Below are 14,769 nucleotides of genomic sequence, written 5' to 3'. Positions count from 1 at the left end.
AAAATCCCAGTAAAATACATGTCAGCTTGTGGTTGTAACAGGACAAAATGTGGAAAAGTTAAAGTGAGGATTAAGCCTTAAAATAAAGATCCTGCTTTACATGTAATCTAAGGTTTTTGACATACTGGTGAGAAGGCAACCCGGGCTAGAATAGAAACTGCTTCATTTCCTACTGGTCCACACAGGCAGGTGTTAGGAGGAGGCTGAAGTGTATAACCAGCTGCTAAATAGCAACAGAAACCCTTTCTGGCAGCTGTGTGTTTATTTAGTAGGAAGCACAACAGGATGAAGGCAGGGACCTTTTATGGGTTCTGTGGGGAACTGAGCTGGTTTCTACTAGCCGTCATCTTATGGACTGATGTGTCACCCTCTGTTAAATAAACTAACGCAGGCTGCCATGGCAGTGGCAAACAAAGGTTGGCCCAGATTAAACCAGACATGGCTGACATGTGAGGACATTGTGTAAAATTCACATATCTGAACATGAGTTTGCTTTAATTGCGCCTCGCCCTCTAGAGTGGTGGGATTTCCCTTTGAAGCTATGACAAAATTGAAATGTATGTCATGTGGCATTATTTCTACAGGAGACAGTCCCGAAGACTTTGGAAGAACAACACTCGCTAATGTTAGCGCAAAGTAAGTGAGAGACAACATGGATCACATCACACCTCATGAAACAAACCAGAGGTATTTAAAAATGGCTATAACTGTTATTGTGTTTTTTGTGTGCTTCAAAGGGACAGTTTTCTTTGGCTGCACAGCGTCTTTGCTCTGGTGTACTTTATCATCACTCTGCTGTCCATGGCTCACCACTCTGCAAGGCTGGAACACAGAGATGATGAAAAGGTCTGTCAGCATCACATCACATCAATCCCTACAAGAAAAACATTTCCCCTCTGTACCTTCATTTGTATTTTACACCTACCTAAATGGAAAAGATAGCCTTAGCTTGCTTTCAATGTAATCTGAGATATTAACTTATGTTATGTAAAACATTTAGTTTTATATTGTTTTAAAATTAGCCTAAAGTAAATATTATGTATATTTCTCAGGATATATTTGGAATCAACATAAATGTACACTCAAATTAGAGATTACAAGAACAATCGATGTCAAGAAAAAACTAAATCAAGAATTAAAGTTATTATTTTTTTACTTTAAATTTTCTTTTCTTTCTCTCCCCATCATTCACTATTTAGTGGTCAATCTTGCCCTTTATCTAATGATAGCATGCAAACAGCTGTTGGTGTAATCACAAAAAGGCGGTCAATGCTTCTCACAAGGTGGAATTTTCTGTCTGAAGTTTGCATGTTGCAGGTAGAGACATCTAGGTGTACATGTGTTATTGTGCATCTGTTTGCAGCCATTTTCATGTGCAAGTGTAGACATTGACTTGGCGGTCCTGGCCAATAACATCTTATTTGGATGTAAAGGGACAAGAGGGCTCAAAACAGCTCATTGTGAAATGAGTTCAAAATCAGCAGAACTGACCAGACTAAAATCTCATTATCTAGGAGTAATTTTGTCCAAACCTGTTCAATAAAGCAGAACAAGCCACCTTTAAACTCTGAGAAAACTACAGAGAGGGTCAGATCTAGCTCCAACATAGACCTGCTTCATAGATTTCTAAACCCTTTCAGGTTCTGATTTTACCAAGCACCTCCTGTTTTTTTTTTTGTTTTTTTTATGTTACTCCATGGTGGGGAGTTCTTGTTGGTGACCAGGAAGGAGTGCGTATTGTGCTTGTCTACTCTTTCTAAGAAGATGTTTCTGTCTACTCCTTTTGATAGGAAGGTTATGTTTCTGTTCCTGCTGAGTATTGATGATTGCTCCGTTTTTGTTCAGAGGCAGCCTTTGTTTGGTTTAATGATTTAATCTATGTTCTATGAATATTGTTGAAACTGATTTTACTCTAGTTCGAGGAGTAAGGGTGTTAACCCATTTCTCATTTCAAGAAGCTCAAGTCGTTATTTTTATTACTAAACTCTTATTTTTGCTACATTCCTTCTGCCTTTTTATTCTTCCCAAAATATTATTTATTGTTACATTCCCTCATCTGCTGGATAGCATCTGGAGATGTAACAAGTGGGGGCTCGTCCAGGATCTTTTGAATGAAAATGCTTTTAGAACCACTCGTGGTGGGATGAGTAATCCAGTTTGCTTTGTGTCCTTTTTTGCTTTCTGAGGTAAATTGGTTATTGGTGTGGTAGGATAGAGGGGATGGATCCAACAGTCCTATGTTTGAATTGGTCCGTGTGGTCTCCTTTCTTTTTTTAATTTTGGCTGACAAATCATAATGAGCGTTAATTATTGTGGCTCTGTAAAACCATTGTTTTCTGGTTCAAGTAAACAAGGTATCATTTGACCTGAATTAGTTTGTGGCAAGCTGGATGAATGCAGGAAAACAGATTTGAGCGTGAATTATAGTTGCTGAACTTTTATTGTCACAATGTGGTCTTTATCTACCCTGATGTTGAGGAAAGATCTTGGGTTAATGCAGAGGATGGAGATCCCTCTGTGCCTGCCTCGGGGAGGGCACATGAACCTGTGGTTGAGAGTAAAACTTCTGCCAGGAGTGTGAATGAGGAGGGTTAACCGATCACTCAGTCACGTTACGATCTGTTCTCTGTGGAGTCATCAGTGGGTTCCTGGTTAAATGCACAGTTAAAGCTAAGGTTGGCCCGATTTTACTTGGAGAAAGAAGAAAGAGAATGATAGTTCCAGTTTTGAAGAGAGTTGGAGTTGAAGTGGCATGAAGCTAAAACAACTATAAAACTTCGTGAACCAGAACTAAGAAAATTCTCAGTTTCTCTTCCTTTAATGAAGGTTTGGCAACCTTAGAGAGAATGTTTGACGTCAGTAAATGCATTTCGTTAGTTCCAGTGTTCCGTGAGATAGGAGTTGAAAGTTATTTTGGAGTTTTTGAATGAATTGGAATGGCCTTAAACTAGCCACAAGACGTGAGGGTGGTAATTCAATCTAAACAGGAGGTCTCGCATTCCTTTTCATTTCCATATCAGGATCCTGAATGTCCTTAAATGCATTCTACCAGTTGTGTGGATAAAACTACTTAGCAAACTGTTAAAATATTTTGGCCTTCTCTGCAATTCAATGAGTACATCTTAAAATTAAATCTCCATCTTCTTCCGCTTATCCGGGGTCAGGTTGCGGGGGTAGCAGCTTCAGAAGGGAGGCCCAGACTTCCCTCTCCCCAGCCACTTCTTCCAGCTCCTTCGGGGGAATCCCAAGGTGTTCCGAGAGACATAGTCCCTCCAGCATGTCCTGGGTCTTCCCCAGGGACTCCTCAGGATTAAAATATTTTCACATCCATTTGATTAGTATAAGTATAAAACTTATTTGATTTTATGTAAAATAATATTTAATATTTAAGCACATACCTGCTGTCTTGAAGTTCTATTTATGTGGCCGGATTTGACCAGTGAGCCTTGAGTTTGTCACATGATCTAAACTAACAGGCTCAATAAACTTGTGCTGTGTTATTTGCTAAGGATAGTTTGTCATGCAGCAAAATGAAAGTTGCCATTTTGAGAGCGTATGCATTAGTGCCAGAGGGTTTCTGGAAGCGTTTTCACCAAAGTGAAAGATGTTGATTCTCTCCAAGAGTTGATGTTCAGATAGACTGATCAAATAGTGGTTTATCTAAATGAGCAAAAGGTAACATCTTTAAAAGAAGCAGTGATTCTTGCAGGTGAGTTTTTTTTTTTTTGGCTCATCAAATCGCCCTCAGTAGCTTTGATTTCATCCAGATGAAGCCAGAAGTGTGATGGTTTCTAATGGCTTTGTTTTTTCTGTTTTACCTTTGACAAAGTCTGAGAATAAATGTTTCTTTTGTCTTAAACCAGATAATCTCACAGCTGGTTGTGATGCATATAAATGTAAACAACTAAGCTCCTGCTGTGAAGCAGGAAGCAGGATCTGACCAGCTCACCATCACATACTCCACCTTGATCTCCTCACAGTATCGGAGAGTGCTTGAGAAAAACTGAACATCATCTCTAAACAACAAAACCAGCATGAAGCAGAACAGGGCCATGTAAAATGACAATGACCCAAAATCCACCCACAACTGATTGAAATAATAAGTCAAAGCCCAGATTTTATACTCACTGAGATGAAGAGGAGTAATTTGAACTTGGCAAGAAATCTCTCAAGTTCAAGTTTATTTGTGCAGAAAATTTCAGCAACAAGGAATTTCAAAGTCCTATACACCATAAAAACGTAGTGTAGACACCAATGGGGAAACAAGAAATAAACACTTCATTTTATCAAAATCCATTATCAAAATCATCACTTCATTTTATCAAAATCCACTATCAAAATCATTAATACACATAAAATATGTCCATAAATTTTCCACCGACTCTAAACAAGTGGGGTTCTAGCCTTGATTTAAAGAAACTCAGTGTTTCAGCTGTTTTCTGGCAATTTGTTCCAGATTTATGGTACATAGAAGCTGAATGTTGCCCTGCGACAGACTGGCGACCTGTCCAGGGTGAACCCCGCCTCTCGCCCGGAACGTTAGCTGGGGATAGGCACCAGTGACCCTCCCGACCCCATTAGGGACAAAGGGTGTATAGAAAATGGATGGATGGATAGAAGCTGAATGTTTAGTTCTGGTTCTGGGCATGCAGAGCAGAATAGAACCAGAAGACCGAAGAGGGTCTGGAAGGTTGATACAACAACAACGTCTTGAATGCATTTCGGTGCTATGTCGTTCAGTAATTTATAAACTAACAAAAGTATTTTAAAGACTATTCTCTGAGCTACAGGGAAGCAGTGTAAGAACTTTAGAACCTCAGACATTTCACAGCTTAAATAGTCTTGAGTTGGTAGCTGAGAGAGAAACTTTTCCTCAGATACAAATCTTCTCAAAGACCGTCATAAACTAAACAGTTCATGAAGTAAGGTAATACAAATGTTTGAATTTCAATTAGAAAAGAATATATAAGTTTATGAATGCTATTTTGCAGTACAGCTCTATTTTTATAGTTTTCTTTAAATATAACAATGTATACTCTTAGAAGAATTTATGTATGGCAACATTTTAATTCTCTGTACGAAATATAGTTTTTATGGAACATTTACACCAAAATAGCTAAATTGGATGTGTGTTTTATGTTGCAGGGTTCCAGGACTCTGATGATCACCTCCATTCCCAGAGAGATCTCAGACCCAGGACTCATCACCAAGCACTTCCAGTACTCATTTTTCTTCTCTAGTTTCTTGTTAGGTCAATTTAAATCCTTTATTATGTTTATCAGTTAGCTCTCCAGAAGGAATAATCCATTTTAAACCTTCACCCACCAGCGAGGCCTACCCCAGCTGCACAGTCACCGACATCCGCTTCTGCTTTGATGTTCACAAACTGATGAAGCTGGACTTAGAAAGGTACAGTCAACTTTCCTCGACTCAGATGGCATCACTTGAAAGTGGAGTAACACTTTCTGTGTGTCCTGCAGGCGCAAAGCAATGAAAGGCAGGCTGTATTTCGCAACAAAGGCCCAAAAAGATGGGAAGGTCATGATCACGACCCATCCTTGTGCTCAGATATTCTGTGGTGACATATGTGGTTTTGAAAAGGTAGGCTGGATGAACATTAATTGTACTCTCCATTGCATAGGAAGAGTTTTACCACTGGATGGCACTGCAATGCAAAAGCATAAGCCTTAGGATTGCTAAACATGGTAAAAAGCTTTCTGAAGTTTGAAGTATTATTTTCTACAGGTGGATGCAGAACAGTACTACAGCGAATTAGAGGAGAAGTGCACAGATGAGTTTAATGCAGAGAAGCAGCGGATCACCATGAAGAGGCTGGGCATAGCCTTTGTGACTCTCAGAGACGAGAGGATGACAGCTGTGTGAGTAATCAGCAGTATGACCCAGAGCTCCTCTCATTAGCGGGGAGGGATTGCAATGTTCAGGCTCTCCTTACTGTTGCTGTGAATCATGAAGTCTTCATTTGTTTTCCAGCATTGTGAAGGACTACAGTCGCGTGCGTTGCCGCAGCAGACCCCAGCAGTCCAGCATCACTACTGTGGTGCAGTCACAGAGGTGGGGCGTCAGCTATGCACCTGCTCCAAGTGACATCATCTGGTTTGTATCAGAAATACAAAACACAGTTTTTCACAAAGCCTCAAGTTGCAACCTCAAACTACTTGTATTCTATGGAGATTTTATGTGACAGCCCAACAAAGCTTTTCCTTGAAGTTTTTGTGTAAAAACTTCAATCAGAGGAAGTTTTTTATAAAAACCTTGAAGAGTTTATATATATATATATATAAAAAAAACTTCTCCTGCTTGGTAGTGTCCACCTGTGTGTGTGTGTGTAAATCAATCTTGGTATAAATACAGCTCTTCAGAAAAGAGTTCAGATGTGTTTTAGTGAAGAAACGGCATCACGAGAATAAAGAAACACCACAGGCAAATCATAGAGAAAGCTGTGTAGAAAATAAAAGCAGAGTTAGGTTATAAAACTAAATCTGAAGCTTTAAACATCTGTTAGAGAATGCTGTTCAACCCATTATCTGAAAATTGCAACCTTACCACATGGATATCCACCTAAAATGGCTAAATTGAGCAGTAAATAGAGAAGTAACCAAGAATGCTTCAGTGATCCACAACTCGGGTGGAATAATCTCCTTACAACTCTATAAAACTGACTTTGAATTTAAAAGCCGCAGTAGAAAGAAAGCTATAAGAAATCCCACTTAAGGTTTTAATCCACAACAAATATGTGGGAGAAGTTGCTCTGGCACTAAATATAAACTTTGTAGACTACATGCAAAATTATATGTGTAGCAGAAAACTAATTCAGTACCTCAACTTGAATGAACACACTATTCATATCTTAAAAGAGGTTGGTGGCAGCATCATGTGGTAATAGACTTCTTCAGCAAGCCTAGGCCACTTGATCAGGATGATTCAGTAGACGGATGGAGCTAAATATAGGGCAATCCTGTGAGAAAACCTGTTAGAGGTTGCTAGAGACTTGAGACTGGGTTGGAGGCTCACTTTCCACAAGGACAACTTGAAACGTTCAAATTCAACCCAACTGAGTGTGATCTACAGTATTTTCCGAAAACCGCTGTCTTTACATAGTTGATCAAACTATGCTACTTATCTTTCTTAATCTCCTATATTTATATAAATGGCTCACCTCATTCTACATTTTTTATGTAATAGTTGATTCATTTTGTTCTAAATTTGAAAATAGAAATAAATGTATGTTTCATTTTTGATAGATTTCATAATGAAACATTTTGTGTATAAAAAAATCAGTTTTAGGCAAGTTTTATCTTCTAGCAGCAGGGGCAGTCGTGGCTTTTTGAATGGAAAGCATGGCTGGCCTCTGATCTGTGACATAAAATCCTAATCAAATGCACTGACATTTTTATGTTGTTATGTCAGATAAAACCCAAACAAAAAAATAAACAGGAGGTCAAAAAGATTTAATTTCAGCTGTTGGTAGAAGACAGAGTTGCCAGCATCCCACATCAATATTACCAAGATCTGCATCACCAAGGTTTACAGATCACACTTTATCCTTTTATCTGCCTTCATCTGTTCTCTGTAACCTTTTTATTGTGTTCAACTCTCAGCACATGGCAGTGTAGTCGCCATGCACCGTTCTTTTATACTGGGACAGTACGAACCGTATAAACCCTTCACGACGTAAACTCAGTCGCAGCACAGCAGATGTAATAATCCAACCTGCATGTCTTCTCACTGTGGGAAGAAACTGGAGCACTCAAAGGAAAACCACAACAACACAGTTCTTAAGTCTAACACCTAATTTTCAGTGTCTCTCTCACGCAATTTGGAGACATTACCCCATAATCAGAGCTGACATTTTTGGCATATTTGGGACTCTGGGAAAGAAAAGTGAATCATCTGAAATGCGATCATCTCCGCTGCCAGTCTTTGGATTTGGAAAACTGTCTTTTTAGATGCACAGTCATAAAGATGATTTAAGGAGGTAGTAAATATAATGTCTATGAATGTGATAGGACCAATGCTGAGCTGTGCTTCCAAAACATCTTTGAAATTAAGCTGGTTATTTAGGAAAAGAGTCAACATTTCTGCCGTTTCTCTCAAACTAAACCTCTACATCTTTACATCTCCAGGGAAAACCTGGCTGTCTGCGGCTCTCGCTGGTGGCTGCGATGCGTCCTCCTCAACATCCTCCTCTTCCTGCTGCTCTTCTTTTTCACCACTCCTGCCATCATCGTGAACACCATGGACAAGTTCAATGTCACGCGGCCTGTGGAAAGTTTGAGGGTCCGTGTTTTAAAGTACTTCAGAGCTTTATTTTAGACTTCTTGGATCATGTTGAATAACCACGCTTGTCTCCTTCACAGAGCCCGATCATCACCCAGTTCTTTCCAACCTTCCTGCTCTGGGTCTTCTCAGTACTCCTGCCTTTCATCGTCTATTACTCTGCCTTCTTCGAGTCCCACTGGACCAGGTACTCACCCTGCTCTCAACTTTCTTTTTCTCCTCTTCTAAATTGGACTTTCTGCTCCTTGTCTTCTTCCAATAGGCCCTTCATCTGTATCTGCTTGTTTTTTCAACTCCTTTCATTTATTATTTATCTTTCTTTTACCCTCTTGGTTTTTTTTCTACTCTCTCCCTCCTTTTCACTGTCACTCTGCCTTCACTGTTATTCTGGGCAGGTTGTCATAGAGATCTCCATGAGAAAATAATGAGATGCACTGTAGTCACCATGTGCCATTTTTTTACATTTGTTTTTCCGTGCACGGGGACTCGCTGAAAGAGGAGCAGAACAACCGCGTGTCAGGAGAAAACCTTCATGCTGCACCTATGAGCGCCGTTTCTTTACATAACCGCCCACACAAACGTTTATGTGCAGGCGTGATATGTGAAGGAGCGAATGCAAATCAACTGTTTACTGGAGGGAAAAATGCAGAATGAATCTAACAGAATTATAACATGTAAACAGAGCTGAATGTACATTTCTAAATGCATTCATCATTTATGCCTTTTATTTATTTTTTACTCATTGTACACTGGTGTAATGTCTCAGATCAGTTGAGAACCAAGTGACGATGCACAAGTGTTTTTTGCTGCTGGTCTTCATGGTGATCATCCTCCCCTCACTTGGTCTGTCCAGGTAAAATTACAACAAAAATCACAAATTTATCAAATTTTTTTATGTATTTTTTTTTTTTAAAGAAATATTTCACTATTTTTTATTTCACGTTTTCATGTCTGCTTATGTCCTGATTTTATGCATTTCTTGCAGTCTTGACCTCTTCTTCACTTGGCTGTTTGACATCAACTTTCTGGATGAAAAAGAGATCAAATTCCAGTGAGGCTGCTTTTTTTAAATTCAAATTTAAAGAATAAACTGAAGTGCCTTGAAAAAGTATTAACATTGACTGAACGTTTTTACATCTTGTCACACTGCATCCATAAACCTGAGAGTACATTCATAGGATTTTACCTGACTGACTGGAACAAGGTAGTGGATGATTTTGAAATGGAGGTTAAAAATTGTCGGTTTTCAACATTATGGAATGCATTTATAATCAGTTCCCTGAGTCGATACTTTGTAAAGTCATCATTACCTTTAAGTGTTTTGGGGTATGACCATGTCAGCTTTACACATTTAAAGTTCTTTCTTTTTCAAAATGGCTCAAATCAGTTTGAACTATCAGTGTGATTGAATGGACAGCATCTCTGAACATCAATTTTTAATCCCAGTCATAAATGTTTAATTTAATATAGCTCTGAACTTTGACTTGACCATTTTAAAACATGAATATGCTTTTATCGGAATCATCCCAGTGCAGTTCTGGTTGTATGGTTAAGGTTGATGGCATTCTAGAAGACCCTGGAAATATTTAGACTCCTACTCCTAACTATTTTATTATTACACACTCCTTTGTTGGTTTATCACATAATAACCCAATAAAACCAGTGTGATGTAAAGTGGAAATGTTTTGGTGGTATGAATACTTTAGTAAGCATTGTTTTAAAACAGCATTTATCTTTTGTTTATTATTATTATTATTTTATAGGTGTGTGTTTCTTCCTGACAACGGTGCATTCTTTGTAAATTATGTCATCACATCGAGTCTTATCGGAACGTCTATGGAGTTGCTTCGAATCCCGGCGCTCACAGTATATGCACTGCGGCTCTGCTTTGCCAAATCCCAGGCTGAGCGGATACACCTGAAGAGGGTTAGCAGAAGTATTTCTTTAGTTTTAGTGTGAACTTTTGTTTGTAAGTATATCATATAAAATCTCATGAGTTCAGCGTTTTTATATCTGCAGAGTCAAGCGTACGAGTTCCAGTTTGGCCTGGAGTATGCCTGGACCATGTGTATCTTTGCTGTCAGCATGACCTACAGCATCACGTGTCCCATCATTACGCCCTTTGGTGAGTGACATGCAATTACCCTCTTGTATCATCATCTAACCCTCTTTTCTCAGCAGTTTCAGTTCCTCCATCCTCCCTCTTATTCAGTGTGTATATGCAGGCCTCCCCTAACACGCACTGTGTGACTATGCTGCTGTAGTCTCAGACACCCAGACACAGTGAGCTGCAAGCCAGACGCCCACTACACTCCTGTGTCAGCCCAGAACTCACCAAGCCTCTATTTACTTTTGCTGTCCGATCCAGCTACTTTTTTAGAATAAACTTTGCTTTTGCAAAAGCTATACACGCCGTTTTACACAAATTGTTAAATGCACAGATCAAGCAGTTGTGCAGAAATATTGGTTTTCCATGAGCCAGACATTTTTGGCTACCTTTTGTGCTGGTGTTGGCTTTCTGGATGTCTTTCTAAGCTCATCTGGAAAATTAAATTGTTTGATGAGCCATTTAACCCAGAAATGTGAAAAATCTAGAGTTAGAAAGGTTCCTAAACTAACTGAATGAGTCATCTTCACAGAAACATCTTAAGTTGCAGTGTATGGTACTTGGTTGAAATACTTATAGCCCTTGTTGTTTTTTTACATCTAAAAATTTACTGAGTTTACTGTAGTTAGTTGGGAGTTTATGTAACGGTTGACAAAACCTAAATAAAATGAATAAAATGTTGTATTCATACTCCTTTACTCTGAAGTGAATAATGACAAAGAAATAAATATTGAGTCAGTTGATGTTGAAAGTATATTGTAACAAACTGTTCAAACTAATTTACTTCCTTATTTAAGAAACATTCAAGTTTAATGTTGATGCAGGCCTTTTTTTTTTACTTTGTCAAAATTTGTTCATATAAATTCATGTCAATCTTGTAAAGTTTTAGCTAGTTGTTCATTTCGTAATTCTCCTTTTTCAACAAAATGGAAGGACGACATCCACTTTGTTTTTTGCAAAATGAGATAACCTGGTGTAATTCCACCTCACTTGTCCTTCCAGGTCTGCTCTATGTGATTTTGAAGCACATGGTTGATCGATACAACATCTACTACGCTTACGTTCCCACCAAGCTCAACCAGAAGATCCACAGAGCGGCGACCAGCCAGGTCATAGTGGCTCCAATCCTCGGCATGTTCTGGCTGCTCTTCTTCTCCGTTCTCAGATTAGGTGCTTTCTTTTTTAAGTTTCACCTTCTCTATCAAATAATTGTTAAGGTACATTGAAGTAATTCCTGTTTTTGTTTTGGACTTTCACAGGTCCAATACATCCCATCAGCTTGTTTACATTAGCATCACTCATCTGCTGTATTGCCTGCTGTCTTTTCCGTATATGGCTTCGGAAAACTCCAGATAAGTCAACAAGCTACCAGGTCTGCCTTCATTTAGTGACTGCTATGTACTTCAGCATAAAAAGTATTTTTGAGCTCCTTATCTTTTTTTTTTTTTTTTTCTCAGATGTCTGATCAGCCAGCTGCAGAGACGTTCTCTGACGCAGATCGGAGCACAGTGACATCAACCACCACCTCCAGTGTAAAGCACTTCATTTGTTTTTAATGTTACATGACATGTGATGTTTTAAAATAATTATTACAGGAACAAATGTTAGACATTAGATGTCAACAACCTGCAAAAATTTGTCATGGTCCATAAACATTTTCACAATTTATTACAACGAACATCAATGTGTTTTATGGCGCCAGTGGCACAAATATGGCACAGTTGTAAAGTTTTAACTTTTTTTTAGCTGCTATAAGTGTGTATATTTGACCCCTGGTATTTAATTTGTAGAATTACCTTTTACTACAACTACATCTGCCATTCTGCTTTGTAAAATCAATTATATGAGACCCTGAACATTTTCAACTTTAACCATGTGTTAGTTTTGTGTGGTGAAAATGTAAATGCACTGCAAATGAAATGTAGGCTAAGATGTGAAATCTTTTGAATCACCAATGAATTTGTGCACATATTTATAATCTTTGTGCTGTTCTTTTTTTTTTTTTTTCTCCCTCAGCTGTTTGTTGCATCCGTGTTGCTGGAGCCGGAGCTGGCTTTAACTCCGATGCCTTCTCCGGCTCACCACGGCTACGGCGCCATGGCCAGCTCCCAGAGTTCCGGTCACGGACCGGTGGCAGGAGCAGAGGCCGAAGAGGAACACACCCAAAATCATGAGACTGAGCTCCGAGAACCTGCAGATCTCTGCTGCTCCAGCCCGCTGATGGACAGCCCCACAGGCTACCAGTGACTGCAGCTCCCACTTAAACTAATTCCCAGATTATTCAACGCCGCATCTTCACCACTGACCTCGGACTCTAATTTACCCGTGTCAGACACTGAGACAGGATAGATCTTATGTGAGGGCATGAAGAAGCTAAAACAAAAGCAGAAATATTTAAAACAGAGCATTCAAAAAGAAAGCAGCTAGCCAAAACTTTGTCCTAACCTGCCTCGTACACACGTCAAGGTCAAGCTAACGTACAAATAACTTAAAAAAAAAAAAATCAACCTGATTCCATATGGTTTCATTTGCAAGTTAAAAAGGTTGAAAGAAACAGGCTTGGAGATAATATCAGACAGACGCTCCATGCTGTGCAACTGGAACACGAGTGGAGTGGAAAGTTCCCACCACAGTGGGTGGTGTGAGCAGGCTTGCCCCGGCAGACTGACAGTGAGGTCCGGCCATAGGTGATATGTGCTTCCTCTGTGAGGCTGAAGCTGAGGGTAGCGAGTTGTGAAGCCATCTGCCGTGAGAGCGCAGACAGAGGGAGGGCAGGGTGGCGCTCTCAGATGGACTGTAGTATATGTACAGTCTCGCCATAGAGGCAGAAACAGCCTAAGGCTTATTATAATTTATCTCAACATGAGGTTGCTATTTTTGCTACTGTATTTTGGTGCTGTTCATGTATAAGCTTTATTCTGAAAGGTGGAGGGTACCTGGCTTTCCCTTCTTAATTAAAAAAAATACTTCTTTTGTTTAAACTGTGTACCTACTCTAGTAGTTTTTTATGCTTTCACTTTCTTGGAGAGAGTTTGGGAATCAAATTGCAACTTCCCAATTAATTTGAATATCATGAAAAAAAAATTTGGGTAAAACTTTATTTACCATAAAACTGACATTTGACAGTCATAAACCTGACATAGTACCTGTCATGAACATGAATGACTCTTCATAAATGTTTACATAAATAAATAATGACAATTTTAGTGCAAAGCTCAATTAAAACTTGCAGTAAAAGGCATTTAAAAGTGTCCGCTTTGCATTAAAAGTGTCATTATTTACCGAATGACACTTTATGACAACAGTCGTAAAAATTTATGAAGCCATTCATGTTCTTGACAGGTGTTATGTTGACAGGTGTCAGTCTTATGCACACCTTTCCCAGTAAAGAGTTATACTAGCATTACTGAAATATTACCAATATCAATACATTATACAAAAACCTTTACATTTCAAGTTTTTAGGTTAATTTGATGAATAAAATTGTGATATTTAAGACATTTTTGTGTAGTGATTCATAAAGTACAAACTTTGAGCTGCAGATTTCAATCAGTGTTGTTTGTCCAGGTTTCTGCTTGCGACAGTTCATCCTTCCACAACAATTTCCACTGATATCTTTTTGTTTTTCACCCAATGTGAATTTGTGTATAGAATGAATGAGTTTCACTTTTTGGTACCGATACCTAAAAGCTAAAATTTTCAATGTTCTCATTTAAAGGGATGCACCTGGCTTTTAAAGGGATAAATACAAATTGTATTTGGGTGAGCTTAATCCAAATGTTTATTTATATATTTTGCTTGTTTTTGTTGCCCCTTGCATTGCATTAATTCATTATGAGTGATGAATGGGGGTTTAGTATATTTTATGCGGCCTTGTGTGATAGACAATCAAGAAAACTAGACCAGCTCTTATCCACAAAAGAGCTGACGTTCTGCACAAGGCTATTTCCTGGAGGCAAAATACAGCAGCTTCTGCATTTATTGTCACCCCAGTTAAAGCCTTTTACTGAAGTCAAACACTGAATAATTACACTTAGTACTCTTACTCTGGTGAAAAAATTCTGTTAAGATTTTTTTTCTTCATTTTTTGTAAATAACATCAGTAGTATCCCAACTTATTGTATTTATTCTACTACCATACACATCAAGAATTACGTCCAAAAATAGTTTGCAAGGCATTCCAGGAAAAAAGAAATTCTGTCAACACAAATGTGTGGAGTTTTGAGTGAAGGTGGTGAAGTATTACCAATATCAAAAACATCAATTATAAATAAATAAATGTACTGAAAATGTTTCTAAAACTTCTGAGATCATAATACTGCATATTTTATTTTGTTGGAGTTTTTTTTTCCCACTTTTTAACC

General features: G+C 38.6%; 1 protein-coding gene across 4 annotated transcripts in view; it reads left to right on the top strand.

Annotated features, from left to right (window-relative positions):
* tmem63c (transmembrane protein 63C) overlaps positions 1–13,905 on the top strand; it is a 35,691-nt gene extending 21,786 nt beyond the window's left edge. For all 4 annotated transcript variants that reach the window (XM_044142390.1, XM_044142389.1, XM_044142391.1 and 1 more), the window contains 17 exons: positions 585–636; positions 738–846; positions 5,146–5,219; positions 5,329–5,409; positions 5,481–5,601; positions 5,746–5,879; positions 5,992–6,114; positions 8,145–8,298; positions 8,379–8,485; positions 9,065–9,151; positions 9,284–9,349; positions 10,062–10,224; positions 10,318–10,423; positions 11,408–11,575; positions 11,665–11,777; positions 11,863–11,937; positions 12,422–13,905. In XM_044142390.1, coding sequence (XP_043998325.1) covers positions 585–636; positions 738–846; positions 5,146–5,219; positions 5,329–5,409; positions 5,481–5,601; positions 5,746–5,879; positions 5,992–6,114; positions 8,145–8,298; positions 8,379–8,485; positions 9,065–9,151; positions 9,284–9,349; positions 10,062–10,224; positions 10,318–10,423; positions 11,408–11,575; positions 11,665–11,777; positions 11,863–11,937; positions 12,422–12,652 — 1,964 coding nt within the window. In that variant the 3' untranslated portion in view covers positions 12,653–13,905. The remainder of the gene's footprint in view (positions 1–584; positions 637–737; positions 847–5,145; positions 5,220–5,328; positions 5,410–5,480; positions 5,602–5,745; positions 5,880–5,991; positions 6,115–8,144; positions 8,299–8,378; positions 8,486–9,064; positions 9,152–9,283; positions 9,350–10,061; positions 10,225–10,317; positions 10,424–11,407; positions 11,576–11,664; positions 11,778–11,862; positions 11,938–12,421) is intronic.
* Positions 13,906–14,769: the final 864 nt, after the last annotated feature.

This window comes from Gambusia affinis, linkage group LG16 (assembly GCF_019740435.1).
Source record: "Gambusia affinis linkage group LG16, SWU_Gaff_1.0, whole genome shotgun sequence".
NCBI classification, from domain to species: Eukaryota; Metazoa; Chordata; class Actinopteri; order Cyprinodontiformes; family Poeciliidae; genus Gambusia; species Gambusia affinis.
Note: the sequence above shows the minus strand (reverse complement) of the source record. Positions and strands in the feature narration are given on the sequence as shown.